Source organism: Phasianus colchicus, chromosome 9 (assembly GCF_987193195.1).
Source record: "Phasianus colchicus chromosome 9, bPhaCol1.hap1.1, whole genome shotgun sequence".
Classification (NCBI taxonomy): Eukaryota; Metazoa; Chordata; class Aves; order Galliformes; family Phasianidae; genus Phasianus; species Phasianus colchicus.
This window is the reverse complement of record NC_143444.1, coordinates 23,411,683-23,427,952: the sequence shown is the minus strand read 5'-3', so window position 1 is coordinate 23,427,952 and position 16,270 is coordinate 23,411,683. Positions and strand designations below refer to the sequence as shown.

The window sequence follows — 16,270 nt, the reverse complement described above, 5'->3', positions numbered from 1 at the left end:
CCTCGTGCATCATGTGCTCCTGGCCCTCTTGGTGGCCTCAGCTGGGCTTGCTCTGATCTGATAATAAACATTAAAAATTAACTATTTTTTCCACTGTTCCACACAGTTGTGGTTTCCTTGGGTATAGCCTTCACTCAGTCTGACTTTTGTCTTTGTATGAGAGCAGGGATTTGAATTGCTGGTGAATGATAATTCTTTCATCTACTTCTGAGTCGTTTTTGTTTATTTGTTTATTTGTAAGTCATCACTGCTTGAACAGTGTTATCCTAAGCATTCTTTCATCAGTGAGTACATTCTCTTCCACAAAGCAATACTTGCATGTAAGCTAATACTTGAGGTGAACAGATTATCTTGTTTTGTTAGATGTTTTCCTGTGAGGATACAGTCCTTCCATGTGATGTCATGGCATATTTCACTTGTGGTGGAAGGCATAATTCTCTTACATTTTCTGTTCACATGAACTGAATTTCTCCCCAGGATTTTGCAGCTTTAAAGAATTTTCAAGGTAATGTTTTCACTTCTCCTGTTCTGGTTTGTTTCTAAATCTCTTCCATACCACCTTCTCAAATGCTGAGCTTCTACTCGAGACTTGAATTTTTGGAAAAGAGAGCAGATAGTAATTGTTTCCCTACCATTCTACTTCTCAGAGTTATTGTATTCTAGGTGTTAGTTCCACATCAAATTTCATTGCGCCTCAACCAAGGCAAATGAAATGTGAGCAATAATAAAGATGCCTATAGCACTGTTGCTGATTCCATTATTTCATTGAATCATCATGGTTGGAGACTTTAACTTCCTGCGTATGGGAGGGAGAATATGTGCTGCTAATGCTGATAGAGCCCACATGTCTGAAAAGAGGTGTCTTCAGCAAGCAGTGAATTATCTGTAGGTGGTTTTTTTGAGTTCCAGTTTGAATATGATGCTAGAGTATGCAGTAAAGACTGATCAAAGCATATTGTCTTTAATTAAAATGGAGCAACCACAAAAGGCCTCATTTACAATAAAGAGTAAGAAATTAAATATATATGTGTGTATATGTGTATATATATGTGTGTGTGTATAACATTTTGAACAGAGATGGAATTCATCAGCCAAAAAACTTCAAACTGAAGTTCTTCGGTGAAGGGTGAAGTAAAAATTGACACAGAAGCAAAAAGCATTTTAGTCTTTTTGTGAGACAGTAGAACACATTGCACATGCCCTAATAAAGAAAACAGAATTGTCCTACAGGAGGGGGTGGAGCAAGGATTAATCATCAATAATGAGGGTGGGAATTAAGGTAGAATGTTTGTTCGGGCGAACAGCGGGAAATGGGAATTGTACAGGTGACAGCAAGAGTGAAAGAATGAAGCACCAGAGCTTCCAGGTGTTCTCCCAGACTGCTGGAAGGCTGGACATGTTGTTAAGACTAGTCAAGAGCGCATCCATTTGAGTGCAGAACAGCAAGAATAGCATCTGCATGGAGAAAAAGGGTAAAAAAGGGTAAAGTGATGTGGAAATCTTCAGTGCCTTTAGTGCAGCCTCAGTGGAGCAAGGTGAAAGATCTTACCCACATGAAGATGCAGATGCATCTATATTTTTTGATACTGAAGTGCTTTATACAGGCAAATGATGAAGTGCTTAAATCTATCTAAACGTATACAGCTGAAGTTTACATAGTTTCAGTTTTATGGATACACGTCAACTTGACTAATGCATCATATGCGTGTGTTTATTTAGGCACGTCATCAGAAAGCTTCTGTTTGATGCGCTTTTCAGGAAGGGAGCCTGATTTCAAAGGCATTTAGAAAAGAATTGGTAACTCAGACACAGATGGCCGTAAAGGCGGAGGTGGGAGAGAATGGGGAGAGATGAGTTCTGGCAAGGAAACACATTGGGTGCAGGTGCGCTTGTTTGAGAAGAATGGGATGCTGTCTGGGAATGAATGAGAGCCATTCCTCAGCAGCTCATGCAACCTTCCAGACACCCTGGGTGGCCTCTGACGGCTGCAATCTTTGGTCAGAGATTTCTAAAAATGTCTAAGCTTGCTGGCATTCCCATGCAAAAGATGCATTAGTCTGGAGCTGTGTGGTGTTGCAGGCTGTTTTGGGAGTGGGCAGAGTTAAGGTTATGCCAATGATCTGAACTAATTGTGTGCATGCTTTCAAAGCTAATTTAACTATGTAGTTGAGGAGCTCTACCTTCTGTGGTCAAGCTGCCTTGTTTCCCAAAGGGTTTTTTGGCAGAAGTGGAAGTAGATCCCTTCTCCTTCAAGTGCATCCAGACTGGGTGGAACTTGAGAGCAGCTTTTATGTATGTGGTTTGCATCCATACCATCCCTTCCTCACTTTGATCTCGATCCTCTCTGCGTTATGGTGTCTCTGACTGGCACTGGTGTGCTGCCATCTGCTTTCCCTCCATGATCCAGAATGCAAGGATTCCACTGGTGATTCTCTTGCTTTAGGAAGTCATTCATAATCTGTGTAGTTATATGGGCTGCTCACTCTGCGGTGGCTGCTAACGGTGCAGGAATGGGTCAGATTTGAAGGTTTGGTTCAGAAAATAGTATGGAAAGATGAAGCACAAATGCAGTCATGTGGAATTGCCTTCTAGTAGAACATTTCTTAAAGTTTCCTTGTGTTCACTGTAGCTCCAAAAATAATAAGACACTGAGAAAAATTTTAATTAATATGAAATTTGGGAAGGGTGTGAAAGAGATTTACTCTTTTTGTAGTAGAAATTCTGAGAGTAGAACAGGACAGCACAGCAAGAAATAACATCTCTTTGATGCTACAAGTGGTGCTGGAGGTTTTTGAATCAGGCACAAGGAACCTCTTGCTGGTTTATTGGCTTGCCTGGTTACCTTGGAGATTTTCTTTGTTATAATTAACCTAGGGAATACCAAAAAAAAAAGGCAAAAAGATTATTGGAAGATACAGGGGGAGAATTAGCCTTCTGCAAGGATGTGGCACACCCAATAAATTTATCATTTGATACTTCTTCCTTTTGTATACAGTCCTTGTCGGCTTTCTCCGCATTCTTAGCATGTCTCAGAAATTCCAGCATTTTTAGTAGTGAATCAGTGAGAAGAAGGGGAAAAGGCCTGTAATTGCTTTTTCCATTGTGCTTGTTAAAACCACATTGTGGGAAATGGACCCAAACACTGTCTTTTAAGTGGTGTTGAGTCTGAGGCAGGTGCTATTAACTCAGGACTGCATTAACTCTTTTCAAATCTCTTTCCTGTTTCCTTGAGGAAACATGCCTGGTGTATATACGTGGCAAGGGATGTTTGCCTGCCTCTTGCATTGACATTTTAATTTGGTCCATGATACAAATATCATTTCCCTAATCCCCCTTGCCCTGACCCTGTTTTGTCTTTTCTTCAAAGTGAGTTGACTTTTTTTTTTCATAAGGAGGGGGGAGGAGATGGGAATGGTGGCTGGCTGCTCTAGTTTGGAGCATTAAATGCTGGGGAAAAAATCTCAGAGTAACTGTTGTTTCTTTCTTTGTATTCACATGGAAATTTTTAATCTCCATCAAAGGATCAGGAGAAAATAACGTGGAGATTCAACAAGAGAGCTCCCAGCTTACATGGAATTTTTAAATGTTATTTGGCTTTATCCTTTAAGCGATGAGAACCATGAACTATGTACCTACAGCATTCAGAATTAACTTTTCTCTTTCTTCCAACACACCCTCTTTTTTTCCCCCCGTTCTCTCTCCCTTTTTCTTACATCTTTATTGTTCTGAGTAAACGTGCAACTTTTTTGGCCAAAACTATGAGTGCCTTAGGATTTGTTTAGTTGTATTTATGTATACGTTTCTAACATTAATTATGAGCACCAGTCTGAAATACAGACTCATGTTCTCCTTTTGATGTGATCTGAAGAATCTTTATGGAAAGACACGGAGCTACAATTAACCCAATGCACTGCATGCTTGCAGAATAGTCCAGGGCTAACGTTGGACTATTAAAAAATAAAAGAAACAAAACTAGGTATCAAAAGAGCTCATGTTCTGCTTGCTTGTGGTTGTGGGTCACAAACACTATCTGCACCTGTAGTAATAGTGGTTGTGCTAATAATGACAGCAAGTGAGACCCCCTGGAACCAGCCTGGGGAGGGGAACAGTGGATTTCACAGGTGGGTGCTGACAGCAATGGTAGTTTTCACGCTTCGTCACAGATTAATAAGAAAGGGAGGATATTAAAATGCTAATACTCATTAATACTCTTTTATGGGTTTAACGTGAAACATGGAAAATGAAAATGAATGACAGCTGGTAAATGGAACTGACAGTCCTGTTCAGGGCTGTAAGAAATAGCTGCAGGAAATAAAAGCTGTGTGTTCCCCATTTCTGCATTGAGTCATGCCAAACAGCATCTCCTAGTACTGAGATTTCTGCGAGATAACTTACATTTAGACTTAAGTAGACTGTTTTATTGCTATAAAGTACTTGTTGACAATTTTTCCTTACCAGCATTGGCCAGAGGGCTGTTATTCTCTGTGTCATCTGAAAGACAGTCTTCAGCAATATAAACACCTAGAGTAGAAATAACAGCTCATTGAAACATAATTGTGATATACCTTTGGTTTTTTGTTGTTGTTTTTTTGTGTGTTTTTTTTGGTTTTTTACATCTTTTGTGTTTGTTTGTTTGCTTGGTTCATTTGGCTTCATTCTTCATTTCTCACTGAAGTTTCAGTAAATTTGCCTGCATCCCAGAGGCAGCTGTATTTCAGCAACAAGTTTAATCTGGCTCTCTGTGGGTCATAATGGTTGTAATGTAATGTATGCAATGCAGAGAGGTATGAGCTTCAAGCATCCGAAGAAACTTAATTCTGCTGTATCATGGACCATTCTGTTTGTGGTTGAAACTCAGTGAAAAATTCTGCATAGCTGTGTTTGAATACGAAATTGAAGGACGTAGGATATTTTCACCTGATGTTCTTAATGAGTTAAAATTCTGACTTCAGCACAAAGCTGCACTCTGCTTTTTCTGTCATACAGCAATGCCAGGAATACCAGGAAGATACAGTGCACAGGGACCAGGCATAAACGGGTTCTAAAAGCATGGCACTCCTTTCTCCCATGGCAATAGTACTTAGTAAGTTACAGTAGTTTGACCAAGTATCTTGATGTTTTACATTTTAAATAAGTTTAACCTTGTGTATTCTAGGTTTGTAATTCTTCATTCTGAGGAGAGTTACCAGGTCAGTGCAGGACAGCTGAGTGTAAATGGATGATGTGTACTCTGAGCTAACATTAGATATAGGCTTTTGCCAGGATTCCTTTGTTTAAAAAAAAAAAAAAAACTCTTGGCTTTCCAGCTGTTCCTTGTGTATGAGTTCATCTGCCATGCTGTCTTCATTTCCCCTGTGTACGCACTGTCACTTGATGCTAATTTCCCATTTTGTTGTGACCTATTACTTGAACAGAAGATTCCATCCTATAGTTATTTCTTTTATATGCTTAAAATGTTCTTCTAATAGATCCCTTCCAAAACTGCTGCCCATCTCCCATTGTTCTCAATGAACTGAAGCCCCCCAGGTGCTGCAAGGTTAGTACCCTTCCTTTACAAGAAACAGTTTATTGGCACTGGCAGTCTTTGGCATTTGAAAATTGAAAACCTGCTACTTTTTGCTGAGGTGAAAACAGGCAGATGTCACTTCAAAAATAAAATGTTAGGGAATGAAGGACCACAAAAAAGGCTTGTCACCTTGGCTGAGTTTATGAAAGCATGTTTGTTTTGGCAGATGTTTCTCAAAAGCAGGTTCATTTTTATCGTCTCCACCGTCTGGATTTGCCTCTGAGGTGTCAGACCATGCTTACTCACATTTGGCTTATTATTGGGTTCATGCCAAAATTTTGTATGCCCTCCTCTGCTCTACCCACCCGTTCACTTTCTTTCTCCTGGATATGGTCAGATTTCTCTTTACGGGTATTTCATTCCTACTTCTTGGTGCGACAGAAGAAAACAAGCTTGGAAACTGCTGTGATGCCAAGTTTTGCAATTTGAAGAGAATAAAAATGATTGCTTTCTTCAGAACGTGCAGTCTTGCACTTCTCAATATATGCATGTGTAGTTCAGGATTTTATTATGAGAGATTTTAACACTCAGGATCCTTTTTGGTTTGTTTTCTCCTTAACCTAGATTACAGGCAAACTGGTTCTTCCAAAGTCTCGATCATTTTTCTTTGACGAAGTTTCTTCAGTGCTATTCCTGCTTTGATTTGAATTCCTTTCCTAGTTCCAGCCAGATGTTTGCTTTGCCCGGTTGTTGACAGATAATATTCTCACGCTATCACTTCATATTTCTACGATTGCAAGATCTGTCACAAAAAAATCCTGGATTTTTGTCACTAAGAGCCTTTCTGTAAATGTTTTAATTCTTTCCAAAGGCAAATTCCTTTAACGTTGCAAATATATTCTGTTCAAAAAGCAAGCAAAAGGCAAACGTTCCCAGTTTTCCTTTTCCGGTAAGAAGAGTGTGTTCCTGAGCCACATCTTATGGGTGACCCAAAGATTTTCTCTACCTTTGCTGCAGGAATGTGGTTAACACTTCAGAGAATTGCAGGAACACTTTAGGTATTCAGCCAGGAAAGAGTAAAACATCCAAAAACAGTCTAAACTTTGTCTTTCCCCCTTTCCACTGCTTTCATTTCCTACCGTGTTGTGTTGTCCTCTGCATCAGACTATTTGAGACTGCCAAATACTTGGATATTTTATAGGTAATATATCTTATAAATGCCACGGCCTGCCTCTGAGGGAAACACGGGATTGTCGGTTTTGGATGGAGTATAAAACCTGAGCAGGAAATCATTGCTGAATGGCACAGCTGCAGACAAACATTTCAGGCTAGTAAACTGCCCATCTGCACAGCCACACATGTGCTGGGACAGCCGTGGTGTGCGGCTGCTGGTGGTTGGTGCTGGGAGATGTTGTGATTAACAAATGGGGTTCTGCTTCGTTAGTTCCTGAAATGCTGCTATCTGAAGATGACTGTAAGATTTGAAAGGAGGAAGGGAGATTGTAGACTAGGGAAGAATTACAGATCCAGGGTGGCTCAGATGATCCTGTTGCCAGCTGGAGGATGCAACACAGCCTACAGTGAAGGACTGAACTCTACTGTTAGTAGAGAAGAAGGAAAACACTGTGTTTTTTCTTAGGCCCGAACCAGCGATCACATCTGGATCTTCCCCTCAAAGTTACAGACAGCAAATATTGTCTTGGTCTTTAGTTCTGTTTCACTGTCGTTCACCTGAGCAGGGATGTGAGAGGGGGCTGAGCTGTGTTCCTCAAAGAGTGAACTGTTTAAAATTCCGCTTTGCTGGAGTTTTTGCCAACTTAAATCTCTTCAGGAAGCTCATTCTAGCACTTTCCTCTTTTAAATTAACCTGTTATTTGTGCCTATTTTTGTTATTTCCATTGTAAATAGCTCCTCTTTTTTACACATTATCTTTTGATGAGTTATGTAGCCAAGCTTTCTGTTTAGCTCTCCCAGTCCCTCCTCTGAAGTTTAGCACTTCCTGTTATATGTGCCAAGTTTGAGTTTATTTTCCACATGATTTTCCCAAGCACTACTTTCAATAATCCAGAATTCAGTAACAAATGCAGATTGTTAAAATAATGAACAACAACAATAAAACTCTTTTAAGACTGCGGCTCATGCACTGCAACTGTAAAAACTATTCATTTGTGGTGTTTTTTTTTTTCTCAAGTACTTTATTGAAAAATAAAACTACCTTCTAATAGTCAAAATTAAATTATAAAAGTTATAATCTCATTGTACTGTAGACTTTCTATGCTGATATTTGTCTGTTGGGGAAGGTTTTCTTGATTTATTGTGATGCATAAATCAATGCAAGAGGGAAGGTAATTTAGAGATTGGGTGCCTTGTTTCAAGCATAGATGGCTTGGGTTGAAGTTCCTCCTTGATCACAAACCTCTTATGATTTCCCTGACCTTGGTATTGGGGTGTCAGAATGAATATAATAAAAACTGAAGTCTGTACACAAGGAAAATGAGCCAGCTGAGGCATTGGGAATGTTTTCTATTGATTATGATGTATTTTGGATCAGGCCACCTAAAGAGTGTAAAACTCTTGGGATTTATTAAAATGTGTTGATTTTGTTTGCTTAAAGACTGAGTCTTTAAAATGTTTTTCACGTTTTGTGTGAGCAGGAGGACGTCATTAATGTCTGTACCATAAATATCTTCATTTAAGAATCAGATATTTCAGATATCTTTGAGCATTTCCACATTTTGATCATAAACAAAATGAGCTTCTGTGGGTTTTTCCCTATAGGCACTTTATTCTCTCTTTTCCTGTAAACAGATGCCATTTTTAAGCCACATAAAATGGATTGCAGTTGTGGCCATTACGATATTGGCACTATTCTACATTCCAGCTGCACACAAGCACGAATTGCAGAGTGATGCCTTATTAAATTATAGGCATCTCTGTTAAGATATAGGGGAATTACTTCTGAAGAGGAAACTTTTTCCTTATTTGCAGTCATCCTTTACAATTTAATGCATTAAGGAAGCACATGAGTAATGAACATTGCCTTAGTGCCACACATATGTTGAACTACCAGGCATTTTTATCTGTCCTCATGAAAAACATGCCAAGTATCTGTTATTGTTATGCAAAAAAAAAAGAAAGAAGGCGCACCAGTTGTAATGTTTGTGGACTTCATAAGTACATCTCCTTCCCCAGGACAATCACATCTCTCCGGAGTGAGCTGATCCCACATCTGGTTAGGAAACAGTTCTCTGTTCCTACGTCGTTGCAGCAGGGAGTAGACAACAAAGACGAGGGCCGAAAGAAAAAAGAACAAGCATCTCTAGGTCAGTATGAGTATCAAAAATTTGGTGAATGCTTAAATCACCTATGCTGCAAATGAATTATTGTGTAGAAATATTAATTATTTTTCTTTCTTGTACTTTCTGATGGCAAAGGTTCTAGTAATTTTCCTTTTCAGATGGTATTGTGCATTTAATAAATATTTTTAATGTAAGTCAAGCATCAATCAGCTAGGTGCTCTGTATTTATTTTTCCAAACTACAGTATATGTAAATGTACTTTTGAAAATGTAACTTTAGGAGGAAGTTCTGTTGTGTAGAACAACAGACAAAGCCATAACTAGGAACTTGATGAGATCTCAGATCTTGAAATTTATTTTTAGCATTTCCACAGTCTCCTTGTGTGACCTTGGGCAAAAGATTGCATCTGTCCCAATCCCTTGATTCCCACCTGCAGAATAAAAATAACAGTTACTCACTGCATGTGATAAAATCTGTTAATGATTGCTCAGTATCTAACCATTCAGGTGATGTGGGGCAAAGATCTCCCTTCACCAACAGTATTTTAATAGTACTCCTCTTCAGAAAGCATTTCATTAAATCCTGTCTAACTTCATGCATGTGTGTGTTCTCCAGACATTTATAGTTTCATAAAGGAAGATAATAGCTTGCTGAAACCTGCTCCAGATAACTCCTGTTGGAATGATCATAGAGGAGATATGAACGAAACTCTCCATGAAGGAAAAGTACGCTGCTATGTCCATATAATGAAAGAGGGGCTGTGCTGCCGAGTGAATACGCTTGCGTTGTATATTGAAGCTAATCGACAGGTGAGAACAGTGAACTGTCGTGGGAATACAGCAGTTTATGGGACATTTTAGTCTCCAGAAGTGGCTCCCTGTGGTACTGCTGAGCAGTGTGTGGGAATTGAATCGGTGCCTTGTTATCTAGGTGCATCACCCTCCTGATTGCTGCACAGGGACGTGAGACAAGGAAGCAGTTCTGTCACTAATTTCCTCCACGGCTTTGATTTAGCCAAGAAAACTACCACAGATATTCTGCTGATTTTGGGGAGTGACAAAACTTGCAGCCAAAGAGCCAAGAAGTGTGGAAAAATAAGGTTGGAAGTAGCTTCGGTAGTTCATGTAGTCAGCGTCATCCGTGTCCTAAAGGCAAGATCAGTTCTGGCTGGACTCTTCTTAGCAGATGTTTATCTAAGTGATAATGACAAAGGTTTTTAGTGTTTTGCAGGAAGTCTGAAAACTACCCATACATTCAGATTGCCTAATGCTTTCTATTATGAAAGAATTATTTTGTGAACAGGCTTCTCTACAGTTGCACTCCAGGTAAACGTAGAGGTGAAATGTTGATCTGTTGCAGCCTTCAGTTACTGTCACATTACTCAGAATTCATAATATAGAAGATCAAAGAGAGGCATAGAAAAATCCTAGCTAACACACTGATGATTGATAGCTTTTATTCCTAGTATGAGAATTCTGCACTGTTGATGCAATTTAAAAGTTCTCATTTCACTCTTGAACTGATGAGCTTTGTGGTATGAGATGTGAACAGTTTCCTCTAGTTCTGAAAAACTGACAGGGAGTGCAGTAGGGTAAGGCTCAGGATTTCTAGAAGCAGTGCTGGTAGAGCAGTATAGTTGTACTGGGAGTCCTGGAGGTGGTCACTTCCTTGCCTTTGCTTGAGTTGGTTTCTTTTTTACTAAAATTAATGAATGAATTTATGCAAACTTAAATTGCAGTGTGGAAGAATGAATTCACACATGGTGCTCTTTATCCTTGGTTCCTGTAGATGAGCACAGAAATAAAGCGATTTGGGTTTTTTTGTTTGTTTGTTGTTTGCTCTTAAGGATGTGAGAAAGTGAAGGGGGAGGCAACACTGCTGTCAGAAAGGGAAAAGTTTCCGCAGGAACATCAGTGTGCCCAAAGGGTTAAGAGAGAATATCACTTGCTAGGGGAAGTGTGCGTGTACATTTGGCAGCAGCCACTTCAGTAAAAAGTTATTGAGTTGAGCCAGTCAGACTCCATGTGGTTTTTTTTTTGTTGTTGTTCTTTTATTTATTTTTTTTTTCTTAACCTAAATATTCTACATTTTGGTCAGTTCAGGAAATGTGTTTGCTCCTGGGTGGTACATAGAATTAGTGTTTTGAAATCACACTGAGGCCTTCAACATTGGATAAGATTTTCTTTGAATTTATAACTTATCCAGAATGGTAAAATTTCTAAGGAAACTATGTGGAAGTAAAGCATAAAACAGAGCTTAATTAGAGGTTGTGAGAAAGGAGTTCTTTTTTTCGGTGCCCCTGTATTTTGTTTCTCTTGATATTTCTGATGAAATATAAACATTTCTTTTCATGTTCTTCTTTTTTTTTTTTTTTTCCTTCTTCTTGTCTTATTGGTCTTTAATGAAGACTTTTGGTGTCTGTCTTACTGGCTCCTGGTCCTCACAGACCAGATTTTGATTCACTGGCTGCAAAGCTTGGACCTGTAACTCTGCTGTCCAAGAGGACAGGCTCCCAGATCAGTAGCAGTCCAGTCCAGTAGCCGTGGGAAGGAATGGCATCCTAACCCATTGCCCTTCTGGTGAGGAAACACTTTACTCACATCATTTCACTTCCAGCTGGGTTTCTGGATGCCTGCAGCCTGTGTGTGGGCAGGTGGGTTCAGGAGGGAGTTATCTTCAATAGCAGGAAATAGTTTCTTTGTAAGATGAATTAAATCCAAACACATCTTAAACCTTCCCTTGACCCAGGCACTCCCTCTGACTCCTGCCCCCTATCTAACCTTCCTTTTCAGAGTTAAATGCTTGAGCTGGTAGCTTTCTTGGTTCACCCCTCAGACTGCACTACCACTGATTGATTCTAATAAGAGTTTTGCTCTAGCCAGTAAAATCTTTTATTTATTTCACCACACCACCTTTCTATTGAGAAGGGCAGGAGCCTTTCCTTGTTCCTTTCCCTTCCCACAGGGTAACACTAGACAGTAGGAATCTTTACAGCCTACACTGTAGATATGACTTGGTGTGAACTCCTCTCTCAGCTCTGTCTCTTGTGGCAGCCCTGCTGTGTGTCAGGTGAGGTCAGTGTCCCTTCACCAATCCAGTGTGTAATCCAACTGGGTTGGCCTACAGTGAGTTTTGGTAAGCTGGTGGTTTTCTGTAGCATCTGCATCTTGGACCAAAGGATTTCACCTGCTTTGTTTAAAAAGAAAGAAAGAAAGAAACAAAAACAAATCTAGTGGGAAGAACCATCTCCAAGATGTGAAGAGTTACAGGGGTAGAATATTCAAGTTAGATTTTAAAAATAATTTCTTCTCAGAAGGAGTGGTGATGCATTGGAACAGGCTGCCCTGTTGGGAGGTGGAGTCAGCATCCCTGGAGCTGTGCACTGAGGGGCATGGTGGGGTGGATTGGGGTTGGACTGGATGATCTTAGTGGTCTTTTCCAACTTTATTGATACTATGATAATGTCTACTGGGGACAGCAGGCAAAGCTACTTGAAAAGGTAGCTTAGAGGTGTGAGCTCATCTGAGCTCATCACACTTATCCAAATGAAGTATCAACTGTGAAAATTCTTATCATATGAAAACAGCACTATTTACCCATCCTTGCATGCTGGAAGGGAAATGGGTTGATCATGTTATGAATATCTGAGCAATTTCCTGAATTATCATCCCATTTTGAGATCTTATGATATATTTTTCTGATCTGATCCCAACTTCTTCAGATGTATGGGATCTGCTTCTGGAGGTTCACTTTGTAACTATCAGCTCTTGTTATCCCAGCTTTCCAAGGAAGCCATTTTACACAGCCATACCATATGGCAGTTCCTTCAGAGCAAGTGTGGAAATTACTACCAACTCTCAGCCAAATTATACATCAGTAGAGATCTCCAAAATAGAGTTTTCCAAAGAGTTTTGTCAAAATAAGTGCCTAGGTGAGAAAAGAGAGTCTTAATGAGTGGTCTTTCCTCTCCCTTTGAGTAATCCCAGTTGTACCACCACCATGCTACCCTCCTGTATGGACAGCACTCTCATTCTGGCTGTCCAAACAGCGTGTGCAGAGCTCTACAGCAGCCCCAGCATACCCTGCTTCTCGCTCAGGCACACAATCTGCCATGACACAGACCTTTTGGCACTCACAAGTCAACTTGTCACCTTCCATATCTTCTGTGTTTCTTTGCCTGCTGCCTCTGTCATACTGAGCTGCACCGTACGCTGCATCACTGCTCTGTGACTCCATGCAGCACTGTCAGTGCTGTGCTGTGAGCCTTCTGCCTCGCCTTGTATCGTCATCTGGGCTGTCATCACCTTCTCTGCGGTGTGTGACCTTGGCCCCAGCCTGACGCCAGGAGATGCAGAATGCCTCAGGCTGTTCCTTCACCCAGAAAAGGGGGAATTATAAAGTGATATCCCATTCTCTGACAGCAGTGTCTCTCCCTTCTTTTCGGCAGCTGGCTCAGAATTTCTCTCTGTGGACTTGTTCTTGGCTACCTCATGGACCACGAGTCTTTCTATTACCATTGCTGCTTTATCTAACACCTGTCTTCTCCCTGTTAAGAACCTTTTCTTCTGCAGCTTTCTACCATCTGGAATAATCTACTCATTCAATTTCAGATACTTTCTTCTGAAGCATCTGAAAGACTTTTTCGTTGTCTGTATCTCAGCACATTTAGTGAGGGGGCTGAACGCAGTTGTCATTTTATGCCAGTTTATATTTGATACTACTTCCTTCTCTCTTGCATTACTGAATGACACAGAACATTTTGAGTTGCATTTAGAATGGCAGATGATGGACAAGCCTGTAAGGTAGTATATGGGATGTCACTGTGTCCTGCTGGAACCAGTCTGCTTGCTGATGATGATCCATTGCTTCTCCACTGGTGGGAAGCTGAGTTGAGAGGGAGACATGTAGCACACATGGAAGTATATCCCGCTCCTTTACGAAATGGGAAGGTGATAAACCAGTTGCAGATTTAAAATGTAAGAACTTACATTCTTCTATAAGTTAATGAGTTTATGATACAAGCACAATAGAAATCATAGCCACCCATGTTTATGTAACATACAGATATAGCACTGTCCTGTTAACTCGTAATGTCGGCTCCTCCATCCAGGTTCCCAAACTATTGCTTAATCTGGGTCTGGAAGAACCACTGGTCCATGGGACTGCACAGATCACTGACAGAGGCATGGTAGGTGTTTCCTTTCCCCATCTCTGCTCTTCTAATGCAGTCTGCATGCCCTTTGCCTCAAGAACTGCTTCCTAAAATTCTGTCCCACTGCTGGATGTGAAACTGAGTTCTGAAGTATAGAATTACAAGGTGAATGATACAGCCAGGAATCTGCTTGTAGATTCTCCCATGTGTTCCTGCCTTCCAGTCTCTATCTTTAAGCATATTTGGTAAAAAATTCTACCTTATCCCCAAGTTCAAACACTGCAGTCTCTTGTTCCCTATTGGCAATTTGTGATATTTGAGCAGTTTTCCTCCCAAAGATCTTTCCTCTGCCAAGATTGCCCAAGGGTAGAGCAGAGTGTGCTTTGTGGATGAATGCTTGAGACATGCTGTTTGGAGCACATGTATGGAGAACGCGTATCAGAGTTCCAGGTCCTATGTCAGTTTCCATTCTTTTCCTTCTTAGGTTGGATCAGACAGCATCATTGGGTCATCCACACAAATTGGAGAGAAGACATCCATTAAACACTCCATCATTGGCAGCGCGTGTACCATAAAAGACAAAGTTAAGATAACAAACTGCATCATCATGAATTCTGTTACAATTGAGGAAGGGTATGTCACCTCTTTGTATTTTGGACCTCTAAATTTCCTTTTCCAGATAAATTGTTAGCATGCAATTTTTGTCTTGTAACTGATCCTCAGTCAGAACTGTTGATTGCTAGGAAGGTATTTCTAAGGACCAAATCAGAAATGTCTCTATTAACAAATAAGCAAGTGAAATGGTTTAATGAGGGTATTATGAGATAATAATGAGAAATTGAAATATAATTTCTTTTTAGAGGAGATTATAGCCTCTTCAGAATGTGGGATTCAGGTAAGCGGATATATGTCTGTATGAGCTTGTGTGTCATCTTTCCAAATTCTGTTTCAGTGGCTGGGTTTGTGAGCATACCTAAAATATTTGAGTCAGGACATTATTTGAAAGTGGTACTCTTACTAACTACAGATGTTATCACCTTTAAATAACTTTCCCTAAGATGTGATTTTCTTTTGTTTATTTCTGTCATCTTGCATCTTTACTTTATTATTGCCTTATGCTTAGTAATAGAATCAATAGTAAACTTTTTGAAAAAAAAATCTGCCAGCTAGTGGAGGTTTCCCACGCGTTAAAGACACTAACTAAATAGGTAGCCTTGAGCTATTCATTTCCAAATGTGGAAAAAGTGGCCTATCTGTAATTGTTGATGTCTGCATGCCCCCATCTTTCCGTACAAGCTAGCTTCCTGTGGATGTCAGTGGAAAGGAAACTGCTGATTGAGTCTGTGCAGGCCTGTATAAATTCCCTGCTCCTTCATGGCTTGAGGTTTGCTTAGGGCCTCAGGAAAAAGGCCAAAATCTTAAAAAAAATGCCAAGTTGGCTCTGAAAGTTGCATATCTGAAAAACAAAAAACCCCAAAGGATGTGGGGTCTATGGAGGATACTACTGTTACATAACTAAATTACAGGTAAGTATGGTACCTTACTGCCAAGTGTTTGTCTTTAATAGAAATCCGCAGTAATTTCAAGCACATCATAAATCAGAATTCTTTTGAGTATAGAAAATAGCTGGTTTCCAGTTCAGTTGCAAATGGATCCAGTATGGCTGTATCACAAGCGCTACTGTCATAAGAAGTACCAGAACCTCTCTCGTTTGATCATGAGACCCTCTGTCATTTTGATTAATGAATTGATACCACAGTCATAATAGTATGGTTTTGCATATGAGGTGAGCAGCTCTACCACGGAGGCAGCTAAGTGTATAAATAGTGATGTTCTTATGAAGAGTCCCAAATTAGCTTGTGTTTGTCTGCACTGTTACGTAGCGCTGTTTTCCAAATCCTAAATCAAACATACCGCAAAATTCCACAGCCATTATAAAGATGTTAAGATAATAAAAATAACTTTTTGGGTAATATTTCATGAATTTCTGGAAACCAGTTTCATCACTGCTCATGCTCAGTGAAAACAGTGTCGTCACCAATAAGTGATAAATCTTGCACTCCTCAGAGTTTCACCCTTAGCTGCTCCATCATTGCACATTGCACACTGATGCACTGGAGTAAAATTTGTAATCTTTCCTCTCCAGTCCAAATTAATCTTACATACATTAAGCTTTACTTAAAAACATACCATAATTAATGTTGCATGGATCTGCACAGATACTGTATTGATAAAGTGTTACTTATTGCATCACTGTAATCCTTAAGATTAGAGAGATGTGAAGTCATGCATACACAGGTGATGAGGTACAGG

At 40.0% G+C, this 16,270-nt stretch overlaps 1 protein-coding gene across 2 annotated transcripts in view; it reads left to right on the top strand.

The window, feature by feature from the left end:
• Window positions 1–16,270, top strand: part of EIF2B3 (eukaryotic translation initiation factor 2B subunit gamma) — a 94,051-nt gene that overhangs the window by 57,107 nt on the left and 20,674 nt on the right. For both annotated transcript variants that reach the window (XM_031601367.2, XM_090146587.1), the window contains exons 7-10: window positions 8,699–8,829; window positions 9,421–9,614; window positions 13,916–13,993; window positions 14,442–14,590. In XM_031601367.2, coding sequence (XP_031457227.1) covers window positions 8,699–8,829; window positions 9,421–9,614; window positions 13,916–13,993; window positions 14,442–14,590 — 552 coding nt within the window. The remainder of the gene's footprint in view (window positions 1–8,698; window positions 8,830–9,420; window positions 9,615–13,915; window positions 13,994–14,441; window positions 14,591–16,270) is intronic.